This window comes from Hippoglossus stenolepis, chromosome 3 (assembly GCF_022539355.2).
Source record: "Hippoglossus stenolepis isolate QCI-W04-F060 chromosome 3, HSTE1.2, whole genome shotgun sequence".
Classification (NCBI taxonomy): domain Eukaryota; kingdom Metazoa; phylum Chordata; class Actinopteri; order Pleuronectiformes; family Pleuronectidae; genus Hippoglossus; species Hippoglossus stenolepis.
Window position 1 is genome coordinate 14,436,085 of NC_061485.1, and position 23,632 is coordinate 14,459,716.

At 43.3% G+C, this 23,632-nt stretch overlaps 1 protein-coding gene across 1 annotated transcript in view; it reads left to right on the plus strand.

Moving 5' to 3' along the window:
* The window catches only part of bsnb (bassoon (presynaptic cytomatrix protein) b), a 61,372-nt gene extending 38,046 nt beyond the window's left edge, over window positions 1–23,326 (plus strand). The window contains exons 4-13 of the mRNA XM_035153273.2: window positions 3,943–4,743; window positions 6,038–12,319; window positions 13,917–16,017; window positions 16,381–17,261; window positions 17,611–17,734; window positions 17,822–17,968; window positions 18,172–18,227; window positions 18,377–18,489; window positions 18,865–19,069; window positions 19,992–23,326. Coding sequence (XP_035009164.2) covers window positions 3,943–4,743; window positions 6,038–12,319; window positions 13,917–16,017; window positions 16,381–17,261; window positions 17,611–17,734; window positions 17,822–17,968; window positions 18,172–18,212 — 10,377 coding nt within the window. The 3' untranslated portion in view covers window positions 18,213–18,227; window positions 18,377–18,489; window positions 18,865–19,069; window positions 19,992–23,326. The remainder of the gene's footprint in view (window positions 1–3,942; window positions 4,744–6,037; window positions 12,320–13,916; window positions 16,018–16,380; window positions 17,262–17,610; window positions 17,735–17,821; window positions 17,969–18,171; window positions 18,228–18,376; window positions 18,490–18,864; window positions 19,070–19,991) is intronic.
* Window positions 23,327–23,632: the final 306 nt, after the last annotated feature.

The window sequence follows — 23,632 nt, forward strand, 5'->3', positions numbered from 1 at the left end:
TACGATTGACAGATTACAGTCAGTATGTAGTCTTGTCAGCGGCCGCTGAGTTGCAGTTCGGAGCCAAGGTTAAGTACACTCTCCACCGAGCAGACAAGTTAACCTCCTGCCATTTAATGAGTTTACCAATTCACTAACGACATGAGCTCAGTAACAAACTGAGCCTGCTGCTGCCATGTGACACACACACACACACACACACACACACACACACACACACACACACACACACACACACACACACAAACGCACCAACAGTGAATTCCCTAAAACACAAAAAGTGAGAGGTCCAGGTCACTTTTAAGTTTTAGAATTCAAACAATTTTTTTTTTTTGTAGTTATAGCTGCTGTTCAATTTTGATGTATTGAGCGCTTGAAGTATTCAGTGTGCAGTGTTCAGGGTGCGTTTAAGGCCTCTCTCGGAGGCTCAGTCCTCTATACGGACCTGATTTTCTCCACACAGTGTGGGTAGATGTGGGAAGCACAGCCCTTTCTGCTCACTGCTGTACATGCTAAAGCACTCTACATGAATAATTTGCTACTCCCAGCTCCGGTTTGGCCTTGCTCCTCTCTCCCTTTCACCCACGCAGTGATGTTATGCTGATTCAGGAGCAAAGAGGGGAGTTTGGCAGTGCCAACATGGCAGGAAGAAAGCCGCTCCATGGATGAAAAATATCTAAATATATCTTAATATCTATATTAGTATCTAATTTAAATATCTAATTAGATTTTACATTTATGGCCCATCCTGAAAACCTTTTCAAAGTTTATTGGATGTGGCTTTGAGGAAGGTAGAAGTAGAGTTTTTAGAAGGGGTGGTAATGTGATCATATGTGTGCACTGCATTTCAGTGTTTATATTGTTGCAAAGCTGCCGTAGTTTTCTGTCTCACTTTTTTTTATTTTTGAAAGAACCAACACAGATGGTTATTTCAAAAAAGTCCTGCACCTGTTTATATATAGCCTGTCAGTAGAGCACTTGAGAGAGATCAAAACAAAGCAAGCCTGTCTGTTTGCTGTGCCAATGGCTCCGTCCACATTCCGTGGTCTCAGTTGAGACAACTGATTCCTGTAGGATTTGTAGAAAGTGTTTGTATCTTCAGCGGAAAAATAGCATCAATGACAACAACAATTTCCAATGTAGCAACCATATCTGTCTTCACTGAGTTATATTATGTTTGGTTTTGGCAGCTTGTTGTATTTAGGAATGTCACTTTGTCAAACTAAGTGGGTGAAGTTATAGCACAGCTCTAACAGCCGCTATGAGTTTTTAACGTCCTTGAAAGGTTGTTAAACTGGCAAACAGGCTCTTATTTAATCTGCTTTTATGCTGAAAAATGTTGTTGCTGCCAGCACTAATCTTAACGTTGCTGCAGCATTATTCATGGTCAATAGCATATTTTCGCAGTATTCATGAATCAGATTGCATCATCTCTAACAGAGCGGCTTGTTGCATAATTCAACACTCTTGTTGCATAATGGCTCTAATTGAGGTATCATAAGGTTCTTTGCATGTTGTGTTGTAGCCATCGGTGGCACTGCTCTGTAGTGTATGATGCTCTAGGTGTGATTTAACCAGGCTTTGTTCAGCTTATGGCATGTGCAACTTTTAGAGAAACTATATATCCATAGCGACGTTTCCAAAAAACTTTGTCTTCAACACTTTTAGTGAGCAGCAGTCAGCAGTTTTTTGGTAAAGCTGTCTTAAATAAACCTACTGTCTGAACATTGTACCTGCTCAGCACCAAACAGCAGACAAGGTTAGCTGGCTGCTGAAGAATCATCGAACAGGCTAAATAACCTGATAGTTTCTTCTTTATTTGTTGATGACCAACCCACGGCTAAAATCCACTGATTATGGGGCTGAAATTTGACAGGGGGCCAGAAACACAACTCCAGTGTGGTGATAATGTTGCTCTCTGTCTGCCGGGTGTGTACTTTGGTTACTGTTGGCCAACATGAAAACTTAATAAGGTCATAATATGTCAGGTCTGTGTGACTGAGTTGGTTTTCATACCTGATATATGAGCGTTTTCATTCTACATACAATGTATACTTTCTGCAGTGGTTACACTTTAGAAATGATTATGAGATATTTGTGATTCTCTGTTTTGTTTCTCAATGAGACAGACATGCAATAGCAGCCCCCTATCAATAGCCTGTGAAAGATATTCACAAATTAATAAATTAAGGAGCACATATAGTACATATTATTTATTGTGGCCATTATCTTCACCATCTTCACCATCTTCATCCTCTTTCTTTCTCCATCCTCCTTCTCATCCCTTTTCTTGTAAATTCTTTGCTGGAGCTTTGTTTCTCACCCCCCACTTCAGCAGGTGTCAGACCCTTGTGTATAGATTTTATTTTATTCTATTATTGATTACTACAGAAATCAGTTACTGGACATATAGTAGAAATATTCTGTGACGTCCACATCCACCTTTCAGTGAGGTCACTAGCCTGATCCGTTTCTCTACACAGGTTTAGCACAAAGTGAAAACAGAGACAAACTGTGTCCTACTCAGATCTTATCTGGAGACATAAGTGTATCTGCCAGATGCTGGTCTCTGGGGTCTCTACAATAAGGTTCCTAACATTTAGCTCGCAGGGTCCTATCAGGACACGTTGTCACTCTGTCTCTCCCTCTCTTTGTCTTACTTGCGCTGTTGTCTTTTCTCAATTATTTATATCATCCAGGCAGATAAGTCTTCTTTAGGACACCGCCTGTGTCAGAGATTTGACAGAAGTAACACAAGCCTAATAACTTCACAAAGTACTCGATCCATTTAAAAGTTGCAACATGATGAAGACGTATGTCCGTCATAAATAATTATTTATAATAATATTTATTTGCAGCCCTCTCTGGCATCTTGACTGTTTGAACTGCAGTTAAGTCGCCCACTGATACAGTCACTGAACACCTGCATTGTTTATATTTAGTAGCCACTCCTGGGCATGTTGTTGAATTCCATCTTCTGTATTTATTCTTTTGAAGTGTGACACCAATAAAAGAAGTGATTTAATGGGCAGATGGTAATCAGTAATAAAGGTGTTTATGAGGTAATTTGTTTTGTTGTATGAGTCGGCGACACACGAACGCTCCCGCTTCACGCCCGAGGCACAGATAATTATCGTAGATATGGAGGGCTGCATTACAAACATGGTGCAGCCACCTCTGTCTTCAGCTTTCCTTTACCTCCAATACAGTATATCTGGTTCTTTTCATTGAGCAGCGTCATTGATCTTCTGCATTGACCTGAAATTGAATCTGCTTATGTTAATGTCTGGGCTTCCAATGGCTTTTGTGCTTGACTTTTTTTGTTTTGTTTCAGGACATATAACTACCTCCAAACATACAGCTCAGTGATTGTGAGGAATGAATGCTGCTGTTGCAGATAAAAGATTTGCTTTAGACTCAGTAACGAGTCTCACGATGCTATGTTCTTATAGCAGATGTGTCAATTTGTATTCACACCACACTCTTCCTCTGCGTACTCTGTTCGAGAGAGCTTAATGCTGTCGAATGATTAAGTCTCCTAGAAGAGATGAAAGCCCTTGTTTGGACAGGCCATCAAATATTCAGTTGTTCTGACTCATCATACGGAGTCCTTGGCACCCCATGACTGTTTATAAAGCAACGACTCTCTGGCCCTATTAATTTAACCCTCACAGAAACATTTATATTTCCTTACCTATCAATTATCATAAATGTGTTATCACAGTGCCAATATCAAAGTAAACACAAATGTTGAGCATACAAGTACTTCACCAGATTGCTGCTGTTTAAACAGTTAACCATTTTGTTTTCGTATTGTTGGCACCAGGTGGAATATAGATAACTCTAAAGAAAAAGTTTTATTTTGCTGATAGTTTGTCAGATTATTCTGATTACTTCATTTCAGAATTGCTGATATGTGCTCTCTCTGTGATTGTTTTCCAGAAGAAAGAATGGCTGTGCTTGAACTGCCAGACGCAGAGGGCCTTGTCAGGAAGCTTGGGAGATATCCCAGCTCCTGCTGCACAACCCGTTGGATCTCCCCGACCACCTGCAACAGCTAATCAACAACCCTCTCAGCAGAAAGGGCCCAATCAACTCTCAGGGCCTAGGCAACAACTGCAGAAACCAGCGGGTCCCCAAGTAAGTGGCCCCCTCTCTCCTGTGAAACAGGCAGGGCCTGCCCCACAAGCAAAGGGGCTTACCCAAGCTTCCCCTCAAACCAAGGGTTCTGCCCAACCTGTTCTTCAAAACAAAGGTTCAACTCAGTCAGCTTCCCAAACTAAGGGCACAACACAACCCACAGCTCAGAGTAAGGGTCCTCAAATGAAAGGTCCTAATCAGTCACATGCGCAAAGCAAAGGGCCTGTTCAGTCTGCAAACCAAGTAAAGGGCCCGAGCCAGGCCAAAGGGCCGACCCATACAAAGGGACCTGCTCAGCCCTCAGCTCAGGCAAAGGGCCCTTCTCATCCTGTTGGTGCCAAGGTTTCATCCACCCCTGGTAAAGCCACACCCAACCATGCTAAGGCTTCTCCATCCCTTTCAAAAACAGCACCCACTCAGTCTAAACCCACAGGTAACAACCAGGCCCGCAAACAGCTGCAGAGCCAGGAGAAGAATAAAGTTGCATCTAAATCTGTCAAAGAAGACGTCAAGCCCTCACAGAAGAAGGCATTGTCAGAGACGGCCCCTTCAGCCAAGGACATGAAGATAGCTGAAGATGCACAGAAGTCAAGACACCATGAAGTGAGCTACCTGCAACATCTTCGCCTTCACCTGTTACTCTTGATTCGCCTTTTTAATTTTTTGTAACCATCATTCTCACCATCATCAACCGTATCATCCTCATTGACAGCATCATCATCTAAAACATTGCCACCACCATTATCATCATAAAAGCCTTATTATTTTAACCATGTTGTGATCTTTCTTGTTTTATTCTTTCTTGATTATGATTTTTTGAAGTTATCATGTTTCATTCAGTGTTATTATTAGCAATATTGTTCTTCCTATTTTACTTTTTCATAATCACCAAATCATTATACCATCAACATTTTTATCTTATTGTTTACCCTCAGCAATACCAAATTTAGATAGTAGTATTTATCATCAGCTTGTATTCCTTATAATGTAATAGCAGTTATTACATATTAGTACTTCATCATAACATAAACGTGCCTTTATTGAAATGACTTCCTTTCAGGGTAATTTTCTTCACCATCATCATTGTCTTCAACCTTGTACACTTTTATTTTACCTGTATCAAATGCAAGTTTTTTTTTTAAATGTGACACGTTGTGATGATATTTTAAGCATTCTAAGCATGTTCGTTATTCTTCAATGGTTCGAAGAATGCAATGGAGAATGCATCAGAAATGGCAATCAAGCATGTAACCAAATGACATTTGTCTGTAGGTGTTTGTATCTTCAGCTGTCTGTTATATTCACTGTGTGTCAGTTTGTATTTATTCATCTGTGTGTACAAAACATTTAAAGGCAAACTCAACCCAAATCAATATAATAAATCTTTAGTTTAAATTCTTAAAACAGGCCGAAATAATTCTTCATTTAGGATTCACACTAATTAACCTGCTGTGAATGTTGTTTATATATATATATATATAACTTAAAGTTTGAGATTTATTTAGCTTTCTTTTCAGGATGACAAATGTACATGAATGAAAATGTTGCTGTGGTATCTGTTATCTAATTTGCCTTATTTCTGATACCAAAGTACAAAACAATGTACATATTTGGGTTGATTTTAGTCTACAGTGTTACTAAATGTGTATTTTTGAATAAGTGTTTGTTCTTTGCAATGTAATTATTATCTAATATGTTAGTATTAGCGACTATTTCATCTGTATTAGGCCCATTAAATACATTTTACGCCCCTATTATCTGAAAATGCTCGTAAATATATCACTGATGATGTGTGTGTAGTTACATGCAGGCATGTAATAGACCTTGCCATGAGGTGATTTGTGAGAAAAAAAATGCCTTTTTTTAATCTTACATCTCTCTTTCTCTTCTTCTTTAGGATTCCAACAAATCAAGTATGCAGAGTTTAAGTGACACTGGATACTCTTCAGATGGAATCTCCAGCTCTCAAGGGGAAATTATAGGTCAGATCCGAGAAGAAGGAATCAAGCTGAGTGAAAGAGGTGCTTCCATCCCCTCAGAAATCACCAAGCTAGAAAGCTCAATGAAGCCTCTGCTAGGGTCAAAGACCACCTCAGATCATAAGCTCAGGCCACATTCACTGTCAGTTGGACAGGGCCGGGACTACAGTCCTGATGATGATGCAGCAAGGGATGAATCAGAGGATGACCTCAGTTGTAAGCTTCGCCATGATTATGTGGAGGACAGCAGTGAAAGTGGTCTCTCGCCATTGCCAGTAAGACAAAAGAAGTCACATAAAGAAATAACGGATGAGGAGTTCATGAGGAGGCAAATTATGGAGATGAGTGCTGATGAAGAAGAGTTGGAGGAATATGGAAACCAGAAGACTAAAAAGGCACATCGAACCAGTGGGGATGGAAGCAAAGAGAGACGACGGCTCTCCCACCATTCTAATAGTTTTGAGGATGACACCAAGGGATCAGAGGGCGCATACAATGCCAATGAAGAGGAAGATGTTGTAATGGCCGGAGGTCTTCGACGCTTTAAGACTATTGAGCTGAATAACACCAACCGAGACATGGAACTCAGTACCGAACATGACCTACGAGAACCAGAGCTAGAGATGGAGAGTCTGACTGGTTCTCCAGAGGAGCGGTCCAAGGGGGAATATTCATCAACTCTGCCTGCCACCACTCCCAGCTACACCTCTGGAACATCCCCCACATCTGTATCATCCATGGAGGACGACAGTGACAGTAGCCCTAGTCGCAGGGCAAGACTAGAAGAGGCAAAGCAACAGAGAAAAGCTCGACATCGTTCTCATGGGCCACTGCTGCCCACAATAGAGGACTCATCTGAGGAGGATGAGCTCAGAGAGGAGGAAGAACTACTTAGAGAACAGGAGCAGATGAGAGATCTAGAGCAACAGAGGATCAGAAGTACTGCTCGAAAAACAAAAAGGGATAAAGAGGAGCTACGGGCACAGAGACGCAGAGAAAGATCCAAAACTCCCCCCAGTAATCTTTCACCCATTGAGGATGCATCGCCAACAGAAGAACTGAGACAGGCTGCAGAGATGGAGGAGCTTCACAGATCATCTTGTTCTGAATACTCACCATCTATGGACTCTGAGGCAGAGGGCTTTGAGATGATTGGTGGAAAGCTTTACAAAACAGGAAATGAATATAACCTCCCAACCTTCACTTCACTCTACTCTCCTACAGAAAAGACATCAGCAATTTCACCATCTGATAAAACACTAAAAAGTGCAGAGGAGGTTTATGAGGAGATGATGAAGAAAGCCCAGCTTATGCAGAGGCAAGGACAAACAGTTAATCAGCAGAAAGGTGCCTCTCAGCCTGATGGTAAACATCACCTTGAAGCAGGAGCTGTCCTAACCCCTGGCTCAAGTCCAACACAAGTAACTGCACCAATGTCCTTTTCGACATCAGGATGTGATCCAAGAATCCCAGGAATTCATGCAGCACAGCATCTATCGAAAGAAACACAAAATAGGATGATGACACAGAGTGCCAAAATTGAAGGTGTTGTTGGAGTTGCCACAACCAAAACCCAAGTCAGTCAGACTGCCACAACTCGACAAACAGGTAGCACAGTGCCTGCCGGCAGCAGAGCAGGCACTCAGAGGCCAACACAGGCATCAGCTGACTCTGGCACATCCTCCCTAACCTCCAAAGTCTTTTCCCTTTTCAAAGGTCCCAGTCCCCCAGTTTCCCCCACCACTTCTCCAGCACAAAGTCCAACACATATGCCATCTGTGCGACCCACTGGTAGTAGTGGTAGGCAGCTGCCTACCTTGCCTGGTGGTCCTACATCAGCTACAGCCTCCCAAGGAGCTCAGGTACCTCAAAGAGCAATTTCCCCACGCCTTGCACGACAGCGTTCCTCTCAAGATTCACCAGTGATGGTAATAACCCTAGGGTCTGAAACAACTAGTCCAGCAAAGCCACTAACTGTAAATTCGTCCACTTCCCCTTTGTCATCACCAACACAGATCAGTTGTAAAACATTGTATAGCTCCCAGCCTTCTTCAACAAGTTCTCCAACATCACCACAAATGTATCCATTGCAGCAGTCTCCTAAACATTCTTCACAGATGGTTCAAAGTTTTGAAAAAGTAAATGTTGGTATTAGCACAGTGACCGCAAGTTCACATGGTCGTGGATCTATGGAAAATGTTGTGGGTCAGGGCCAAACACATCCAAGCAGTAATGTAGTGGATTTGAGAGCCCCAGTGAGGCCTGCCCCAATTATAATGACAGACCAGGGGATGGACCTAACATCCCTTGCCACTGACACAAGAAGATACTCTTTAGGAGCAGAGCAGCCATCTAGTCGACACACAGCAGTGCAGCCTCTTATTATGAACCTAAATGCCCAAGAGCAACCGTATGTCTCTGTATCTACACCGACCACAGTTAGTGTCACAGTTGCAGGTTCAGCATTCATGTCCCCATCAAAGCAGCCAGTGGTGTATGGAGATCCTTTGCAAAATCGAGTGGATCTGGGGCAGGGGGTTGGATCAGCTGTTTGTTTAACCCAGAATAAGCCTCAGATTACTGACCCATCTATTCCCAAAATCGATGCCTGCCTGGAGAACCTAGGCATACAACAGCAACAATTGCAATTACAGCAGCAGAAGCTCCTGCAGCAGCAACAACTTCTTGAGCAGCAGCTCCAGCAGCACCATCAACAATCCTCCTTTGCTCGTTACAATTTAGCTAATCAGGTCCAGCCACTACTAATGAAAAAAGACCTTGTAGTAAGCCAGACAAGCAATAACCAGTCTGTAGTGACTACGAGTGCCATACCTAGAGTATCCCCCCCAGCTCCCCCTTCAGTGTCTGGGGCTACTGCTTCTAATGCTCCCCATGAAATGTATGGTGGAGTTGCCTTAGAGCTCAAAAATAAGCCTACAGTAATGAACTTGTCCACAGGCAAACCCCATGTTATGATGGTGCAAATTGATGAGAGTAACACATCACAGGGCAGTACAGTGACTCAGCTGGTAAAACATGAGGAACCTCCTCCCCCTCCTCAGGTCTTGGATCTCACGGGCCAGATTAAACCAGAAAACCAAGTGGCTTGTTGTGATGTTGTTTACAAATTGCCCTTTGCTGGATCCTGTTCAGGGTCATTCTCTCAGAGGCCAACAACGGTATCCTCCGATAAAACCCCCACCACTGAAACCTCTCAAGCAGCCCACCCTCCCCTTCCATCACACTACAGCCAACAAAAACACCAGCCACCTCAAGCTACACAAGGAGTGACAGAGGAACATAAACCATATCAACCACCTTTGCTCCCCTTGGGAAGAATACAACCCTCAATGTCTGACAATAATCTCCCTTCCATGCCTGATGCTGGTCACTATCCAAGCAACGTCCAGGGAGGTCTTGCAGTAGATCTAAGTAGCATGAATCAGGCTTATGATGGATATATTGGCATTGGAGCTCAGTATGGTTCTTACACAGACTTGCGTCACCAAGGGGATTTTACTGCCCCTTCATTACCCCTTCGCCGATACGGCTCCATGTCAAATATTAATTCGGATTATGCCTACACTTCACGTGACCTATCAGGATCGCAGGACTCCAATCTGGCTCATTACAGTGCAACCACTGCTAGGGAAATTAGTCGAATGTGTGCAGCTCTGAACTCAGTGGACCACTTTGGCAGCAGGTATGGAAATAACCCTGAAGTGGTAGCATATGGGGCTGGAAGGGGTGGACCTTTAGCTAGGCTTAATCTTCAGCAAAGCTTAGCGTCAATAAGAGCAAACCTACTGTATGGCCCCGATGGAAGACCAACGGCAAATGGCCAAACCCTAACAAACTTAATAAATGCTAGACAAGCAAGTATCCGCGCCTTGTACCCTGCTGCTATGAGGGGAGGTGATGGTATGATATATTCCACAATAAACACTCCTATCGCCTCTACCTTGCCAATTACCACACAGCCTTCCTCTGTTCTGCTACCCATGCCTAGAGGAATTTATAGACCATACCCTACAGGTGTTACAGCTGTACCATTGGCTAGTCTTACCAGGTTGCCTCAAGTGACTCCTAGAATGCCTCTGTCCACAGAGGGACCATATTCTTACCCTACTCCGAGCCAGTATTCTACTTCAGTTTCACCATCAGGAAGTGTGACTGCTGCAAGCAGCTCACACCAGGAAAGTCCAATGTACCTTGGAAAGCCTTTAACTACAGTTGCACCGCAAACTGCTGCACCCATGCCACCAAGCCAACCAGCAGCCCACTTAGGAGCACAAAATCTACCAGCACATGGTTTGCAAACCATAGCAGATCAGCAGATAGACCACAATCAATGTGCTGCAGCTCTTTCTCATGCTCAAGGCCAACATCCATCTGTCCAGCCAGTTCAGGCTCAAATGCAGCCACAGCAGTTACCTGCTCAAACTGAACCTTTATCTTTGACTCAAACCCAACCTCAAGTTCAAGCCATCAGTCAACAGCCACCATTAGTTCTGCCTCAGGGCCAACAAGTGACACCCCAAGGTACTGCCCTTACACAGAAGTCCAAACTTTCTCCTCCCATAGATGCACAGAAAAGTAAGGAAGATGAGAAACTTAGTCAGCAACAAGAGCATGTGCTGCAGCTAGAGCGAGAGAGAGTTGAACTGGAAAAAGTACGGCAGCTGCGCCTACACGAGGAGCTTGAAAGAGATCGCATGGAGCTCCAGCGCCACAGAGAAAAAGAACAATTAATTGTTCAGCGTGAGATTCAAGAACTGCAGACAATCAAACAGCAAGTACTACACCAACAACAAGCAGAGCGGGAGACACAACTTATTATGCAAAGAGAACAACTAGCCCAACAAAGAATGCAACTTGAACAAATTCAGTCTCTGCAGCAGCAGCTCCAGCAGCAACTGGAGGAGCAGAAAAGGCAAAAGACGGCAGCAGTGGAGACAGCAGCTGCTGCTGCAGCAGTAGAGGCAGCGGCAGCATCAGCAGCGGCAGTAGCAGCTACATCTGCCCAGGGTGCTATTCAAGGGGTAGTTGTTGGAGGAGGGGCCCCTCAAGGCTTCATTATATGTGATCAGAGTGGAAGAGTTATTCAACAAGAAGGACAGAGTGTTCAATTTTGGCAGGATGGACATGTCGTCCAAGCCGTGATGGCCGCTCGCCCTATTCATAGTTCAGCCTCTGAAATGTCTTTGAGGAGCAGCGACAAACAGGCTGATTCCAAGATTATGAAAAAGCAGAATTCAATGCCTCGGCTGAGGGATGGCTCAGAGGAGGACTCAGTGAGGAGGATTACAGACAGCTGTGTGCAAACAGATGACGAAGATGGGGAGGACAGATTCATGAACAGGCGTAGGAGAACAAGGCGTATTGCGGACTGTAGTGTGCAGACTGATGAGGAGGACCAGGGAGAATGGGAGCAGCAACCAGTGAGGCGCAGGCGATCACGTGTATCCAAACACTCTGAATCCAGTGGTGAGACTAAATCAGAAGGGTTATCTAAAGTGGCTTCTGCAAGTATAGCTATCCAGACCACAAATGATTCCTCTTGCCAGACAGAGTCAGACCAGCTAGGCAGAGTTTCACCTGCAATCCACATAACAATGGCAGAAACCTCAAAGGTTGACCTGTTACATTATATAGCCGCCCCTGAAAGAACCCACAAAGGAGAGAGTCTGGCCTGCCAGACAGAACCAGAGTCTCATTCTCAGGGTGTGGTCACCCCTCAACTGAGTGTCCCTACAACAATCAGTCCATACTCCACCAGTCTGCATATCGTAGGTGCAAACACATCAGATCAAACCTCTCCTAGACTCCAAGGAGTTGCTAAGTTTGAGAGGAGGAAACCAGACCCCCTGGAAATTGGCTATCAGCAGCAACAAAATGAGTCTCCATCTCGCCACCCCCCAAAATCTCCCCAGGTGCTATACTCGCCTGTATCTCCATTGTCTCCTCATCGTATGTTAGAGACAACGTTTGCCTCCCAGGAGAAACTCAACAAGGCCCATGTTACACCCCAGCAGAAGGCCTTCACTGCTGAATCACCTCAACGCCACCAGACTCTACCAAGACCCATAAAAAGTGTGCAGCGCTCCATGTCAGATCCCAAGCCTCTCAGCCCAACATCAGAGGATCCTGCCAAGAACAGGTTTTCACCATATCATCAGCAAGCTGTATCCAACAGCCAGGTATGAAACCATAACTTTTTCATTAGGAAAATGTACCACTTGTATGAATGCTTACCAACAATATATTCAGAAGAAATATCTATGTTTTAGAAATGCAACCACCTGAGAAAATATATAGTGGTTTCTTCAAAAAAAAAAATACAGTGCATATTGCATAAATTACATCTTAAAATCCTCAAATCTGGGATAATGTCCTCGGTCTCCCATGGAGACTTTTCCCCTTTTGTACAACATATATGTATTTGCTGATAATTTACAATATATAGTAATGTAGAAGTAATATGTTTGATGGCAGAAAGAACAAATTATAAAACAAATATATGTACATGCAGGATGCTTCATGTGGACAGGATCTGGCATCAACAAAGTGACAGCATGCTCTCATGAGAGCAGCTGTTCTTGCCAGAAAAGATTTTCCCATCATCCTCTTCTCCTGTATCGCCTCCCTAATCTTCTACCTTTCCATTCTTTCAGTCCCTCTCTCTCTCTCACTGTCTTCTATATTTGGCCAAGCCTAAAGAGTTGCCAGGGGGAGATGCAATGTGGAGCAACCCTGATGGTGCTTTGCTCTCTTACTGATTGTTAGCAGCTGGTCAAAATAAATTATTATTGCTCTGCACTCAGACCAAAATTAGTCTTGAGTAGGAAACATAGAAGTCGGATTTCAGATTTTTCCACATTTGCACCTCAAATCTTTAGTGGTAGCACTTATTACATGGTTCTCTTGTGGATACTTAACACAATCTCAATGGATCTACTCAACACAACTATTTTGTAAGTAGCAGACTAGCATAGATGTGTTGTAGTTTGTAATGTTTGACTGTTCTTACCCGCATGGCATGTAAACATTTCTTAGTATTAATAAAGAAGACAGATACTGTGGGTTTTTGATCAGAGGAGCACTGGGAAAACTAATAAATGCCTGAAAATAAATTGAAGGCAATTAAAAGACTCAAAACACAATTGTTTCATTAAACTCTGATGTCTATTATTATTTTTCTTTGTTTTATTTCAATTTGAAATTATTCTGACATTTATGAATCCTACATTCAGCAAATGTTGCCAGGTAAAACAAACCTATTGATACTAGTAGAGACATATTTGACTAATATTTAATTTACTGCAGTCACAACATTATGAACATTATAAAAATTATAACATGTAAAGTGATTGAATTCTACCCCTTAGTGTTTTCCCTTGCAGTATTATTAGATAATAGAGGTTCTTTATGTTGACTACACTGACTGCCACTTCCATTTGAAACATTTCCCATAACGTTGTTAATCAGGCATAAAATCAAAAAAGGTCCCTTAGTGTCTTTGGTTTCATTTAAACAACATTTTAATTGATACAATAAAATTTAAATCAATCAGTGTTAATTTAACTAGTGATGGAGCTGATGCTCCCATAGTACATAGGTCAATTAGCAATAAGTAGTTTGACAACATATCAGGCTGCATAGCTGTTTACTTAGGTCTCGGGATAACTAAATTTGCAGACCCTGTGAGAGTACCCACTATACAGTAATGAGTCTAATTTACATAAACACATTCTGTTTATAGCTCAGTGTTTGCTGATGTATATCTGTTTCTTCTAGCAGATGGTCTCCCTGCAGCAGCAGCAGAACTCTCTGATGAGGAAAATAAAGAGGACTCTCCCCAGCCCCCCTCCAGAGGAAGCTCCGCTCCCCATCGTTACTCCAGCACAAATGTACAGCTCTCCTGGCATGCCCCAGAGGGTCCTACCCAGACCCTCTCAGGGAGTCACCAAGGCCGGCTTGCTGAGTGAACTGAAAGCTGTGGAACAAGAGTCATCAAAGCTGCGAAAGCAACAGGCCGAACTGGAGGAAGAAGAGAAAGAGATTGATGCCAAGCTGCGTTACTTGGAGCTAGGCATCACCCAACGTAAGGAGACCATGGTGAAGGAGAGAGAGAGGAGAGACCTGGCTTACCTGAGATGTATGGGTGATGCTCGTGACTACATGTCAGATAGTGAGCTCAATAATCTCAGGATGGCAGCTGCATCAGCAACCTTTGATGCTAATGGATTGCTGACAAGGCCCAGCACTGCACCACTGAGTCAGTTTCCTAATGACCTCAATGCAGCCCCTCAGTATCCCTCAACCTCATCTTATATGTCTTATTCATACCCACAAAGTCAACCATCAACACAGCCGCCAAGTGCAGCTTACCAACAGATCGGCTTTCAACCTCCCCAGTACCCTTCATCCTCTGCACCTCAGCCAGGAACCTTCCAGCCCCACCCCCCTCCAGGCCCTGGCTACCAGAATCAGGGAACATATCCCTCCCGCATGTATGCCCAGTCCTCCTACCAGACAGACCTTGGCATGCAGCAGCATGGTCACCAGGCCTTCCATCAGCCTGGTCAACCCATGCCAGGCCAGAGTCTTCCCTACCCCAGCCACAGCTCTTACCAACCTGGCCTCCCCTACCAGCCCCAGGCAGAGATCCTTACAGTACATCAAAGACCAAGGCAAACATCTTTGGCAGACCTTGAGCAAAAACTCCCAACCAACTATGAGGTCATTAGCAACCCAGCAGTGTCAGTGGCAACATCAGCTCCAGATAGCAACTTTGCCAATGCAGTCTACAACAATGCCTATGGACAGTACCGCCCCCCTGAGCCTGGCTTGACTCACTCTGCAGAGAGTCCCACCTCTGCTTATGCTTCAGATGGTCTCTACGCCTCAAACCTGGAGCAGAATATTCCAAGGAACTATGTCATGATTGACGACATCAGTGAGTTGACAAAAGAGAACACTATCCAGCCCACTGATGCTTTAGGTCATCCTGTTGGAGGGCGGTATCGCACTGAGAACGGCCCTGCCCGTGGGAGTTCCTATGGTAGGCCTGAAGATGAGCCTGTGGATGTTTATGGCAGACCTACAGGATCAACAGGTTACCAAAGCACAGTAGACAGTCGTACCACCACCACAGTGAGTGGAGGCTCTTCATATTACTATGATGATTATAAGCACTCATCACGGAGCACCCCCAGTAGCCACAAACTTACACCCAAGAATCTTGCCCCAGCTGTAGTCTCCTCTAAACGCAGTAAGCACAGGAAGCAGGGCATGGAGCAGAAGATCTCTAAATTCTCCCCAATTGAGGAAGCACGGGATGTTGAGTCTGACCTTGCCTCTTACACAATGACAACATCAACAGGAGGCAGTTGTACGGTTGTATCCAGATCCAAGAAGCTTCAGGACGATATGACCTACGGGATGAAGAAAAACACATATGACCAGCAGAAATATTATGGCACCAGTCGTGAGGGTCTTGAGGAAGAGGACCGCATGTATAGCTCTGGAAGGTCCAGGTCTACTGGATATGGCATGGACAAGATTTCCTCCAGAGATGCCACAGGCCACAGGAGTAAATCTTACGAAAGAGATGCCATGGAGCGGTCTCAGAGAGGCAGTCGCAGTGGAAGGCCTCCGATGCGCAACCAAAATTCCGAAGAGGAGAGCCCACTCAGTCCTGTTGGGAAGCCTGTAGGCATGGAAAGAACCGCTGACATACCGGAAGCCCACGATGTGAGGAATCAGTATGGCTCCAGCCATTCATTGCCAGACGTTCAGGACCACCACAAGAAGGACCTGCCCAGGAGTCATGTCTATAAACCAGATGACCCTTACCTTGTAGATGACATGCACTGTGCTGTTTCTGACAGTGAAGGTAACTGGTGCTGAATAACTTGTATTGAATTATTTTTTTCTATCCATTAAGAGCCTGCATGCTGAGTGTGGAAGTTTGAGAAGAGCGCCATTATTTTTTGTGCTTCTTTTTTTATGGACTGTTTCGTTTCATACATGGAGCCAAATATGCCTGTTTTTCATTCATGTTTTGCATAAATATTTTTTCAGTGTTGTGATGTCCTCTGTTTTTTTCTTTTTTTCGTTGCTGGATACCTCAAATATGTGCATGGCTCTGGAATGTGGAGCATGTATTCCAAGTTATTTTGCATGGCTTCGCTCTGCATGCTTCTCCTCGCAACATGTGAAACAGTTGACTGATGATGTTTGTTTTGGTTTTAAAAAGCCTATCACCTGGGCCAAGAAGAAACTGACTGGTTTGAGAAGCCACGGGAGGCCCGTTCTGATCGCTCAAGACATCACGGAGGTGGAAGTCACTCATCCACAGGTAGGCGTAGTAAACACACCTACCATGATTATGATGAACCTCCAGAGGAATACTGTCCTCAGGATGACTACAGTCAACAGCGCCACTCCACCTCCACGTCGTCACGGGACAACCGTCACCACGGCAGCAGCTCTGGCAGACATAACTCTTCTCGCCACTCCGCGGAGGACCCAAGGTCCTCCCGCTCTTCTAGGACACACCCCAAAGACCCTTCTGTTCGCACTGACGGCAGAGGCTCTTCGTCTGCACAAAGGAGGAGTGGTCCAGACTCCCGTTCTGCCCAGGGAAGCCCCCGGAATTCAGGTGACTTCTCTCGTGATACAGCCTCTGGACATCACCACGGTACTGGAGGAAGGAGCCAGAGACCGCAAGGAGATCGCACAACCTCCAAGAGGCAGGATCCCTCTGCAGCAGGGTTTAAACCACAGCAGCAGCCCGCTCCGGGCCATGCTGGTCAGCAACGGTCAGGCGGTCAGGGTCAGTCTGGGAAACATCCAGGCTCTGAACCACTTAATGGCACCCAACCAGCCCAGCAACAGGGTCCACAACAACAGGGTGCACAACAACAGGGTGCACAACAACAACAACAACAACAACAACAACAACAACAACAGCAACAACCACCACTGCAACACAACCAGACCGCTCCGACCAGCCAGCCCAACACAACTGCTGCAGGAGCTGGACCAGCACAACAGCAGCCTAAATCTGGCCAAACCCTACCTCAGGGACGCCAGCCCGGAGTCGGGTCTGCAACTGGGCCGCCAGCTACCACAGCAGTGAGTGACATTAAGCCTAGTTTAAGTTATCTATATGAGCAATAACAACATTATGTTTTCAATGAGGTGATATTTGGAAATCTTGTGTTGTGGTATTTTCTAATCTGATGCCATTATTTTTGCCTTATTGAACCATCTTAAACAGATGACACAATTGTTTGTTCAATGCGTTTGGTTTATAGAGTCAAAGAACAATCTTATTAGTTTACTTAGAGTCAATGTTGGCATTATATACACTATACGGCACACAGTCAAAAGTAGGGAGGGTAAATAAAGAATAACACTGAAATAAACAAAGTATATAATTTGATGTTAGATTAAAGAAATCTTTGTGCTGATCTTTCTGCAGGCAAAGATGGATACTACACCTGCACCTGCACCTGCACCTGCAGCTACTGGAATGAAACCTACAGCAGGAGTTCCAACAGCACCTCAGCCTACAAAAATAGCTACACCTCCTCTGACGGGCATTGGTAAGTGCCAGCTCTGCCATACACCACACAATGACCCCAGGAAAATTATGACATATGTGAGGATTACATTTTTTTTGTTTTTTGCAGGCTCCAAGGCCACGCCTGTTGGGATTGGTAGCAAACCCGCAGGTATAGGCATCGCTGCACCAGGACAGCCACCTGCTGAGGGGGAAAATGTTCTGACCAAAATACTGCAGGGAGGTGCCGCAGAGCAGGCGGGAAAACTTGGAGATGGTGTGTTCATATATAAATAAATGTTTAAGAACTTTCCTTACAGTTTATAATTTAGCATAGCAAATGTTTAATGTCTTAGTTTTCGAAGTAGAATCTGTATATGAAGATAAAATTAAGATACTGGAATTGTTTGAATGTGAAATTCACTTTTTTGATCAGGTTGTTGGCTAATTTCTCTAATTGCCTATCTTTGTCACTCACAGCTTTGTCTGGACTTGGAAAGAAGTTCACTTCATTGTGGTGAAGTGATTAGTGGAGGGTAAGTTAATTCAACTTTTTAATGAAAGTTAAAGGCTTTAGCAACTCGATCTGATTTAGATTTTCAATCTTGGCAGTCTGCTTATCATCAGAAGTTAAGAATTTTTTCCTATCACTTGATAATCTTTGAATCATTTGTGGTTTTTTCAGGGTATGCCGAGATGAAATTAGATGGATTGGTACATTTGCTCTTGAAAAACCTATGACACTGCATTAAATACATTTCACATAACAGGAAATAGAGGAGAAATCTGAGTGCATCAGTGAGTATCTCTATAACTTGTCTTCATTTTATATTTACAATTTAATTTAAAGAATGTGTTTATTCCCTTCTGCAACACTTGTTCCCTATGATACAATGCAGTGACTTGTTGAGCTGTTGATAGCTGATGATACTTGCCATGTTACCTCATTATTTCATGAACTCCAAGACTCAAGACTCCAAGCTGTAAACATAGAATGCTGTCACACTTTGATTAATTGATTAAATGTTATATCAGCTGGATATTTACATAGATTAGCATAGGCCATGTTTGCATAAAGAGAAGACTCAAGTGAAGGGATGACTCTTTTAATGCTCTGAGGGTATATTTGGACTGATCCTCTGTACCTTTCCCTTACCCCAAATTACTGAACAGAGCTGGAAACAAAGGATGCCTTGTCAGCACTGAATCCCCAGACATGAGCACACGATTGAGTTGAATTAAATGAGGGCAATCGCTTCGTCAGCACGATGTTACAAGACATGAGCGGAGGCCTGCAGGACGCCTGGAAGTAAATGGATGCCTTTGCATGACAATAGTCCCAGAATGATTACCGTGGAGACTTCTCGATGCTTCAGTGGTAAGTAACTGAACATTATATCATCTGTTTCTTATTTGTTGTTTTTTTTGTTTTTTTTCTTCATCCTTTTCTATCATTGGTTGATCGCTGTGCCGGGCAACAGGCAGCCTGAACTCTGTGTTGGAGAGGTGAGAGGCCAAAGCCAAGAATATGGGAGGTCAGCACTAGTACGCTTTACCCTCTGACTCCACACACTTGTAATAATCTGGGCCAAGCACACTGGGCTATAATTAGCCTGAGATGGCTAACTGAGGCTTGGCTTTAATGTCGCTCACGCACAGACACACAGGGACAAGAGCACATGCAGGCACACAGAAACATGACTCATGGTAAGACTCGCTCGTTACATGGAAGAATGAACTAATCAACTAATTCTGCTCAATGGAGCAGAACTACAGAAGCGAAAATAAAGCAGATTTCACTTTGTTTAGCTTCTGACAAAACACACATGTTGTGCCTTGCACAGGACGAAGTAATGGCACATTTGAATGAAGGAATTTCATTCTACTGTTATGTCTAAGTTGACACTTGGATAAATATCAGTAGCCGCGTCAGTCTTCTATGTGTCCTGACCAGTCTGAGGATTCTGGGGGGGAATGTGGACATAAACCCGACTCAATGCTTCTTTGAGCAGCAGGCCATCCTGCTCAGCCTAGTGGATTACTGCCGATAGCAGGGAGGCTGTGAGTAGGCTGGAGGAGCTGTAACATGCACGCAGATGAAGGCGTTGGCCTGTGTCAATGTGCTGTGTAACAATCCCTGCAGTAGAGGCCCAGATCATTTAAAAATATATTTTGTATTGGTTTAGTCTATGTTGCAGCATTATATCTTGTATTTGCATTAGGACTTGTAAATTTGATATCATGCATTAACAATTCATTTTATTCTGCCAACATTCACATCTTCACTGTTTGTATTACAGGAGGACAACAACGGTCGATAATGAGGATGCAGTGAAGCGGAGGAGAGTGGGGGGAGGAGGACTTGAATTTGCTTCCCCCTCCTCTTCTAGAAAAAAGTCTCCTGGGATCTATATGACAGTAAAAGGCCTGATGAGAGAGGCACCTGGATATCATAGAAGAAATTCTGCTCTGCTGTGCATGCCCCTCTTTAAATCAACTCAACATAGGAAGCCTTGCAGTGCCCTCTACAGGGATTTCGATGGAACACAGCTCATGTTTGAGGACTCCTGGCGAGGATGTTTGATTCTACGTTGATCCCCTCAGAGCCTTTTCATACAAAAAATATATAAAAAGAAAGAAGATTTTCCATAGGTTTTGCTTGCACCAAAAATACCAATCTTAACCCACAGGAATGTCGCATACCTGAAGAAGACAATGTGTATCACGGCAACAACAACCAACCTTATGACTCCACTACAACCCTTGAATGTTTGGTTTTCTCTGGTCTCTGCAGTACATTCCAGTATAGGGAATTTTACCCTTTCTTTGAATGTGTTTTTATTTTGTCCTCTTTTCGTTTTTGATGTCTACAGAATGCGTTGTGTAAATGTGGACACCAGAATGCACGCACAAATATTTGAAAAACTAAAAAAAAAAAAAGAAGAAGCCCATTTTTTTTCACCACCTATGAGATGCCACTAGTCATTAGCTTTAGTTTTAGGGGAAGGGATTTACTACCAGTGTGCCCACAAATGTGTGAGATTCACACAGATGAGAGGACCAAATGAAAGAGTGGCCACGGCTCTTTATTAGCCATCGCAAAGCCATCGTTACCGTCAGCCCCGGAGACTTCTGGGACTTTATCCGTTTTATTGTTTGTCTCATCTTTTTGTTTTTCATTTTTGCCTGATATTTATTGAATGGAAGAGCCTTATTCGGTACATCTTTTTACCTGTATACCTCATATGTTTTAAATTGTCCATATCACCATGCATTTCTTTTTACACAATTGTATATTGTATGTACATAAAACAAATCAAAGATCTAACGATGTAAATTTGTCCTTTGTGTATTTATGGAATCACTTTCTAGTGACTTTCTTTTCTTTCTTTTTTTTTGCTGTTCTGTGTTTTTTTTTTGGTAAAACTTTATATTTTTCACTTTTGATTTGTTTGAATCTGTTTTCTTGCATCAAATTATTTGCTTGTTTGTTTTTAAAAGCAATAGCATGCAGAAAATGGTATATAGCACAATGGTATAAATATTGTTTCAATTAGCGAAGGGAACTTATCAAACACTTGTGTCGATAAATAGCCGTAATACAATTTGTCAGAGGGTTTACAACCACAGTACCATGTCCAGACATGCATGTTTTGTGCAGATGCATTAGAGCATGCAAGACAGGTACGATCACACAGACTCTCTCTCTCTCTCTGTGTCTCTTGCAAACACATATGCACACACACACTCACACACTCTCACACACACACACACACACACACACATACTGTACACGTTACGGTCTTTGCATCCTATAGTTACACCTCAAAGCCAAGGTTAATCGAGTTCTCCACCGAACAGACCTGTTAACCTCCTGCAGATCGATGTGGTTACCAATTCACCAACGAGATGATCTCACTAACAAGCTGGGCCCACTGCCTCCATTTGTGCAAAGACACGCGTACACACACATACACATGCACACACACTGACACACAAATACATACAGATAAAGAAGAGGATGAAAGCAATTATCAATTTAAATGTTCTATGCAATGACTCATTTTGAACCTGGAAGTGAATCAGCCGAAAACAGTTTATTATCATCATTGTATTCACAAGAAAACAACAAAATTATGAGCTAAAACAGTAAAAAAAAAAAAAAAAAAGTCATGAAAATGTTTTTACTTAGCAACTTGTCTGTATGAATTTGAATATTGAACTAGAATTGTTTTTATTTTTGTGGCATGTATACTCACCCCTCACACCCCACACTGGGGACTTGTTGCCAAAGGGTAAACTGTGTAGACTGTTGGTTTTGAATGTCCATCATCATGTTGCTTTGAAGCATGGGTTTGCTTGGCTTTGTCTGGCTGTTCGTAAGCCCTCATTCAGTTCTTGTGCGTTTTGGCTGACCCGGGCTCCTCAGTGTTTGGCTTGCAGTGACTGTCCATGCGGCTGTAAACCTGTGATTCAGATGGTCAGCACTTCTCATTAATACGTGTCAATGTACATAATGGGTGTCAGTATAACCTGTGGGGTCAATGGAATGCTACTATCAGATATCTCTTTCTTGATTAAAACACTCAGAAGCAGCCAAGCCATTGGAAAGGTGCATGATTTGATCTTATATGCTTGGAATTTGTACCTGAATAAAAAAAAAAGAGAAAAAAAAGGTAAGGCATGATTTCACTAAGGTTTTTTAAACCTTGACTTTCACGGGCCAACAAAGAGAATATTGATGAGTAAAATGTTCAGCCAGCCTTTCACAAATCAGGGCATGCCATTTGGAAAGCACAGGCCTGACTGGTGGCACTTGCTTCTCGACAAAAACCCATAAATATGGAGGTTTGTTTGCGTAACAGTGCCTCCAGCTGAACAGTGTGAGAACTGCGTCAGAACGAGAGGTGAAGGTGCTAGCTGGTCGATATGAGGTGCACGAGACAAAACATCCTTTAGTGCAGCCGTCCGGATTGTCAGAAAGGCAGACAGACACACATTCTTACTGTAAATACAAACTCATTCTACTGTACAGCTTTTGAGTTCTGAGTACGGCCGTCATGTGCATCCCCATGCCGTATTTGCTGCCAACTTTTGTGTATAAAAATAATATTTATTACCACGATAATGATGATGATGATAAAGCTAATGATGATGATTATTACTATTATTGCATAAGCATAGTGTATGTGGCTGACTCATATTGACTGTTTACAACAGTGGAACAAAAACACGTATTCCGAAACATCCGGTCTGTGTAGAGTTTCTATACATAATGTGTATTGTAAAACAAGACAAAAAAGAAAACCTCCATGGCATCTGCAGAGTACAATGCCTTTGTCAGACTATAAGGAGGTCTTTGATTTGATGGGTGTGATCTGCGAGGTGATGAGGATCATGGGAAGAAGCTGGCAAAAAAAGACACAAAAAAAAAAATCTGGAAAATGTCATTCACTGTTGTAAGTGCAATGGGCAAAATGTCAGTCGTGTATCCATTGTGAAACCTTGTGTTCTATTCAGTGTATTCCTGTAAACAGAGTAAATTTTGGTGCATCATGTCAAGTAATGTGATTAATGAAAAATATTGACCCTGCAATTTCCAAACAGAGAAAAGAATAAAAAGAAAATGAATATATTGCGGTGATTGTCTTTTTGAATGTGTGTGTCACCTATTTGCTTTGCAATGCTGATCGGAACGATCGCAGTGTAGTAGCTTTGCCGCAGACAAAGGAGAGATCAAGAATAAGGCCTTGAAGGCAACACGGCTGTTCAGATAAAACCTGGCTTTACGCGCTGAAGCGGCGATGACTTATCCCAGCGTGGGTGGTACGGAGGCAGGAACAGTGAGAGGAGTGTGTTTTGCCAATGCTTAGGGAGAGATGGAGGTGTGAGTGTGAGGTGTGTATGTGTGTGTCAGGTTTAGAAAATATAAGATCCCTTT